Below are 6,670 nucleotides of genomic sequence, written 5' to 3' on the forward strand. Positions count from 1 at the left end.
GCGATTGGTAGGTCTGGTGTGCATGGCCCACGCGGCGATTATGCTGTAGGGACGCGGGCCATTACTAACAATGTTATGCTCTGTAATGCATTCTCTATAGAGAATGCATTACATGAAAACTTCGATGCATCTCTATAGGGGACTTCGAAAAGATCAGGTGTTGCCGGGGTTGATAATGTTGCAAGGCGTGCTCAATGTATGCGAGGAGACCACAGTCATAACAGAGTCATGAGTGGATGAGACTATGGGTACATGACTAGGGTAGAATGGCACGGACAAGTGAGGAGAGGTGTGCGGGGAGGGAGGGAGGGGAGCTCGCGATTACCATCGCCACCGGAGTAGATCACTATAGTGGTGAACAAGTGAGGAGAGGTGTGCGGGGAGGGAGAGAGGGGAGCTTGCGACTACCATCGCCACCGGAGTAGGTCACTATAGTGGTGAACAAGCGAGGAGAGGTGTGCGGGGAGGGAGGGAGGGGAGCTTGCGATTACCATCGCCACCGGAGTAGGTCACTATAGTGGTGGGCAAGAGGCAGTCTAGAGCATCTTCGATTACAGTTGGACGAGGTCAAGAGTGGATCCAGGGGCGGGGGGGGGGGGGCAAGGGGATCTGGCCTCTAAATATAATGAAACCATCGTTCCCCAATCCCCAAAGCGAACGGACGCATGCCGATATGCACCCGTAACGTCATGTTTTCAACATTTAATTGTGTAGGTTTTGTTGTGTTACTGTTGGGGCAGTCACTATGCCAACAGTGCACGCACGCATGCCCGAAGCTTACGGCGGCTGAAGGTTTAACATGAGTAGTTCATTGCTGGTGGCTGGCTGGTGTATGGTGCATGCAATCCCATTAGCATTTCGAGAAGTGACTAAACCGGCTATTCTGTTGACTGGGTCCCCCGTGACCCGTCACTGACATACCATGATATCACGGCGTCAGTTTACGCATCCAGGCGAGGAGTTGCCGTCCTGCCGCGTCACAAGCCACGGCGAACCAATGGCAAAACAGAATGTCAAGCGTAGGCCATGCTCCATCGCTCCAAAGCTTCAGTCTGCTACCACAAAAGCTTATCTGGACATCCAAAACACGGTGCTGTCATACTACAATTTATTACTGTGAGAGCTGTGCATAATCGGGCATGTCCTGCAAATCAGCTTTCTATACACGGCCTCAAAGAACTTCGCGCGATATCTACCACCTCTAATGAGGCCTCCCAACCCACATCAATTGTGGTCGCGTAACAGCCTCAACCACTTTGGCGATGGCTAGCGAAAGCCTGGACATGTATCATCACTTCTCCGTGTTACTTCACCGCAGTTACGTACAGTAACTTAAAGTCACAGCCTTGGGTGTCCACGTCAACTATGCACCTGCCACGAGCACCCTCTTCCATGTCACATCTGCCTCAGCCGCCCGCGCGCCAGGGGTCCTCGCTGCTTTCAGGCGCTGCCGCGTGCCAAGAATTTCCGCTGCTCTCAGTCGCCGTCGCGCGCCTGCAGCCCCCGTTGCCCTCAGTCGCACGCGTGCCAGAAGTCCTCGCTGCTCTCAGGCGCTGTCGCGTGCCAGGAGTCGTCGCTGTCCTCATTCGTAAGCGCGCCAGGAGTCCCTGCCGTCCTCAGGCACTGTTGCGCGCCAGGAGTCCCGCTGCTCTCAGTCGCACACGCACCACGAGTCCTGGCTGCTTTCAGGCGCACGTCTGCCACGAGTCGCCACTGTTCTGCTCCGATACAGCCACCTGCTGGAAGGACTCCGGTGTGGCAACCTCGACGTCCTCGCTGTCCCGCTCGAGTCGCCAGACCCCGCGCGGCTTCTTCGGCTGAAACCACGCCCAGGCGGTCACGCCACCGATGATGAACCAGTAGTAGAACTCGTAGATCACGGTGCAAGCAACCAACAACGTTGGCGTGCGCTTGTCGAAGACGGCTCCTCCGCGGCCGACAGCAGCGAGGATTGGAAGCACCGCCAGTCCCAGCGGACAGACCACCCACCAGAAGGCTCGGCAGAGCATCGTTGGCGGGCAGGGTGTCACCTGCAGCCGGTGCTCAATGTGGTGGATCATGTTGTTGCGACCATAGAGGAAGATGACGACGATGACGAACAGCAAGCTAAGAATAACCTTCTTGGATCCAAATATCGGCGACTCCATGCTGTCCAGCAAAAAGCTGGCTCCTTTATTTGCGAATAAAAGGCCCGTGATGGCTCCAAACAGGCCGACAGCGACGAAGATTATAGGTTTGCGAAACCTAAAGCTGGACAGAGACGACAGCTCGCCGACAATGCAGACTATGTGCATTATCAGCGACCCGACTCCGAGTGACGTCAGAACGAAGAAGTACAGCACGGACCACAGCACGTCCGGGGGCGCGTCATTCATCAGCGTGGGAAAGTAAACTCGAGCAAGGTCCTGGCCGTTGAGAGCGAGTTGGGTCGGCATGTTTGTCCTGACCTTTTTAACAAAGTAGCCAGCCAGTGCATAGAAGCTATAGGACGTGATTATGGTGAAGAGCAGGCACGCGGCGCCGAGATAGAGCACGTCCACGTACGACCGCCGCCGTGGTGCGTTCCTCGCCGCCAAAAATGGAAGAACGCCATAGCCGATGTTCATGCAGGCGAACGCCAGCGTCGCGGCGTCACCCCAGCAGCGAGCCTTGCCTAGATCTTGTGGCTTGAAATAATACCGATCTGCAATGCCACTGCCACTGCCAGGCAGGCAAAACGATATTAGCATATATAGCACGTAAAGAGCGAGGGGTACGGTGTACGCGACGAACGGTATGTGCGGTTGAGGTATTTGAGTGCCAAAAACCCCAAGCATGACAAGAATCCACAACACGAATGAGGAAACCGCAAATCCAGTGTGCATTGGTCCAAGTTTGTTTGCGTCTGAAATCCACATCCACCCCCTCTGTTCGTAAATTTCTTTGAAGTATTCTTGCTGTGCAGTTGGCCTGTTCAGATATAGGATATCAACAGGATTGCTGAGATTTTTTTCTTTGCTACAATGATCCTTGTCCACGTAATACATGCCTTTTGAACTGCAGGCTTCGGACGGTTCAGCACACCTGTACCAAACGAAGATTGTCAGATTGTCCTTTCGGTTCCTGCACTCTTGTTGTAGCTCGGGAGTTTGACACAATGGCGAGACAACTTGATCATCACATTTTTCCCAAGGAGGCCTTGGTTTAAAGGAATAATAACAGTAAATCAGGAGTTGCGATACCTGGGCTCCATATACGACTGCTTCTAATAGATGGTCCACTACGATAGCGTATCCGACACCGCGAGCAACAGGCACCATTTCAGTCATCACAAGAAGGAAACTTTTGCCGCCATACTGGCCCACAAACGTTTCCAAAACCGCAAGAGGAATGCATAATGTCACCGTCACCATGCAAAATGCGATCATGAAAGCTATACCCGAGTGCCGCATCAAGAAAGGCGGAATATGGAATAGGATCTTTACCCACCAGCCTGAAATTAACAAAACAATATCGAAAAAATAATCTGGGTTCCAAACACGCCTCTTGTCATTTTCAGTGTCTGGATTGAAAATGCTTGAGTGACTGTGGACGCTCTCCTGGTCCTCCGAAGACATCCTGATCTCTTCTGAAATTGATCCTTACGGAATGATGAACACCTTAAGAACCGAAAATGTGGCAATGGTTTGATATCTGAGTCTTTTCTGTGCAGTCACCTCTATACGTAAAAAGCACATCACTCTGTTCAATCATTAATGTGAGCCTTTCAACGTGACTTTAATGTATCACAATTCGCATTGACTGATGACAAGGGCCAACACAGCATATTCTGGCAGCATGGGCTGAGCTCGTGGCAAAAATCTGAGGGATACTTCACGGGCAATAATAATTCCAACGGTTGTGATAAAAAGTCTAGCGCTTTACGAACACGACCTCTTGCGCTTTGACTATTCTATGCGACAGAGGCAAAACGTGCGCGTGTTTGTCTTTATTCACCATATTCTCCTTGTGCAATATTGCGTGCTGTGACAAAGTGCGCTGTAATGGGTGGGGATGCTCCCTGGTATCTCGGAAACTTCTGGCCCAATTTAAAGTAGAAAAGAACGGTTAACATTCGCCGAAATCTAGGCAACAATTCTAAAAAAAGAACAGCTTGCGAAGGCGTTATTAGTTTCCGTGTTTGAAATCATAGACCTTGAACATGCCAGGAGGTAAGGATTGGGTGAATATATCGATATCGCTCTTTAACCAGCACCTTCTGCCAATGGCGTAGCCAAGCGGGGCGGTAGACCGTATCCTTAGACCCGGTTACCCGGATTTTGATAGCTATTCACCACAAATAGCCCCTAAGAAAGTGCAAAATCGGTGTGATGCGTAACCAGTGCTGACTACCCCCTTGTCTTCTGGCATGGGTGTAACTAAGCTGCCGTTGTATTTTGAGATTGCAGGGAGGGAACTAATGGTTGGGGCTGGGTATTGGGTAGTACTGTCCTCTGTGAGTAGAGTTGTCTATCTGTAAATATGGTTCCCAATACACCATTGTTTGACTGTGAAATGGAACGTCTGCATGACTTATATCAAAGTTTGACGTCTGTATTAGATGGACTCACTGCAAATGAGATGTGAGAGGTGTTCGAGGATATTTTGGGAGAAGGACGGGAAAGATTCCTTTCCTTCAGGAAAATGCAAGAAAATAATTATGTTAATCTCCTGCCCCCGTGGCTGACACGAGCCGTGCGAATTTGATGATGCTGAAGAAGACGACATATGGGAGGCAAGACCTGCGGGATACGCAAAGCAAAAAGGCAGTATACAGGATTGCTACAAAAAAGTTAAAGGAGGAAATCAGGGTAGTCAAAAGTGGATCCGAAATGTGGCTAGCGGACACTTGCTCTGGCGACGTTAATTTTCTTGAGCTTATAAAAATTCGAACCGATGGGACCCTCTGTCAGCCCACTCAAGGAAGATGAAAAGTCATTAGTGGATAACACGGATATTGTTGGTGCTCTTGGTAAGCAGTTTTCTTCTGTTTTTACGAAGAAGACTGCGTAATCTCTCTGGTAGTAGGCAAGATATGACGCAGGGCAGTCTTGTAGATTTGGCGATGACCAGGGGTGTGGTAAGAGATAGCTTGATGAAAATCAAGGTTAATAAGGCTGCCGCACCTGGCCAGATACATGTTTAAGTGCTAAATGAACGTCCCAATACTTCCGCTTATCCTTCTATGTTCATATTTAGCAGACCATTGAGTTTCTGAGAGGTACCCGAGGACGGGCGCAACGCCAAGTAGTACCGATATTTCAGAAGGAAGCCAAAAATGGTCAGCAATTGCAAGCCTCCCTTGCATGCAACATCTTCGAAAAATGCGCAAGCACGCACCGGGCGGCCGGCTGGATATCCTTCGCTCGGAGGAGGCTCAATTTGGGCCCTGAAATCTCAGGAGCTAAGAGAGCTATCAACACCAAATTCACAGGGTGTGTTACCTGTGCGTGAAATCACTTAGGTCAAAGTTTGTGGTACCTAGTAGCTAGGTCATGAGCCTTGGATCAGATAAGGCCAAACAAGGTCAAACTCCAAACTGGTCCCTAAAGTGCCCCCTGAACCCAGATGCCTGTTCTAAGCAAAAGGTCATATGCTCATTTAAGGTCAGTGGCCTTGTTGGACCTTCTTAAGATCATGATGACCAGGATTTTACCAGACTACTTTGAGTTTTACCTTCGAATAAGCGACAAAAAAATACGCTAGGCAGCATGTTCCTAAAAACAAAAAAAGACGTCAGTCATTTTAGGTCAGTGACCAATTCAGACGTTTAAGAAGTCCATGGAAGACGCATAATGCAGTTACTGTATCAATAAATTGAAAATGAGCACCAGAAGTGCTCCATATAGCAAGACGCAGAGTAATAACAAAGGTTGATTTTGCATTCCGTCTGACCCTCATACCTGACCTAAGGTCAATGGAATTTGTTCACTCAGTTGTTGTGCTGCCCAAAGAAAGTATCTCAGAGGTGTATGGCTTTGTCTAACACTCCGTTGTTGAATTAGATTGAACGATTCTCTGGAAATCGATTTCGCTGAATCCACGGCCTGACGCTGACCTGCCGTAGGTCAGCAACGTGACAAGGCACATACAGATTTTTGTCTCCAAACGGTCCGCTATTCAGTTGTCTATAGCTAAGCAGAATTTGATGCGGCTACGTCGAGCCATTCGGAAACCATTCCGGACAAACCTTGGGGGGGGGGGGGGGGCAATTTACCTCAACCCGAGCGAGTGTTAAGGCGAGTGTTAGCATGACATTGGTCTTATCTGATCCAAAGTTCATGACCTAGGTGCTAGGTACCACAACCAGGTGAACCAGATTCAACTTGAATCATAGAGCGAGTGATAGCATTCAGTCACATTTAGATAGGCATCAGGTGATAAACAGCGATCAGTATGGTTTTGTTTCCGGTCGGTTCTCACTAAAAAATATTATAGAGCACATGCATCATATCACTAGTCAGATAGATGAAGACAGTTTGAAGATGTTATGCATCTGTATTTTGGTAAGCCATTTCAGAAGGTGCCACACCAGAGTCTGCTAGTCAGTTCAAATTGTAAGGCGTTGAGAGAAAAATTATTGACTTGGTAAGGGCTTGGCTGCTAGACAAGAAACAAAGAGATCTGTTTAAGGGTACAAAATCTCCGTGGG

The 6,670-nt window shown here is 49.2% G+C and overlaps 1 protein-coding gene across 1 annotated transcript; it reads right to left on the reverse strand.

The window, feature by feature from the left end:
* Positions 1-1,113: 1,113 nt before the first annotated feature.
* Positions 1,114-3,760, reverse strand: LOC119099070 (sodium- and chloride-dependent taurine transporter). Its single transcript, XM_037222123.1, has 2 exons — positions 3,469-3,760; positions 1,114-3,063 (listed from the first exon to the last, which is right to left on the reverse strand). Exons 1-2 carry the CDS (start codon positions 3,594-3,596, stop codon positions 1,686-1,688), a joined length of 1,506 nt encoding a protein of 501 aa, XP_037078018.1. The 5' UTR covers positions 3,597-3,760; the 3' UTR covers positions 1,114-1,685.
* Positions 3,761-6,670: the final 2,910 nt, after the last annotated feature.

The sequence above is a fragment of the Pollicipes pollicipes genome, unplaced genomic scaffold (assembly GCF_011947565.3).
Source record: "Pollicipes pollicipes isolate AB1234 unplaced genomic scaffold, Ppol_2.1 Scaffold_4740;HRSCAF=5597_pilon_pilon_pilon, whole genome shotgun sequence".
Taxonomy (NCBI): domain Eukaryota; kingdom Metazoa; phylum Arthropoda; class Thecostraca; order Pollicipedomorpha; family Pollicipedidae; genus Pollicipes; species Pollicipes pollicipes.

Coding starts and splice junctions, on each gene's coding strand:
- LOC119099070 (XM_037222123.1), bottom strand. CDS start 3,596: ATGTCTTCGGAGGACCAGGAGAGCGTCCACAGTCACTCAAGCATTTTC. Junction 3,064..3,468: donor GTTTTGTTAATTTCAGGCTG/GTGGGTAAAGAT, acceptor CGTTTGGTACAG/GTGTGCTGAACCGTCCGAAG.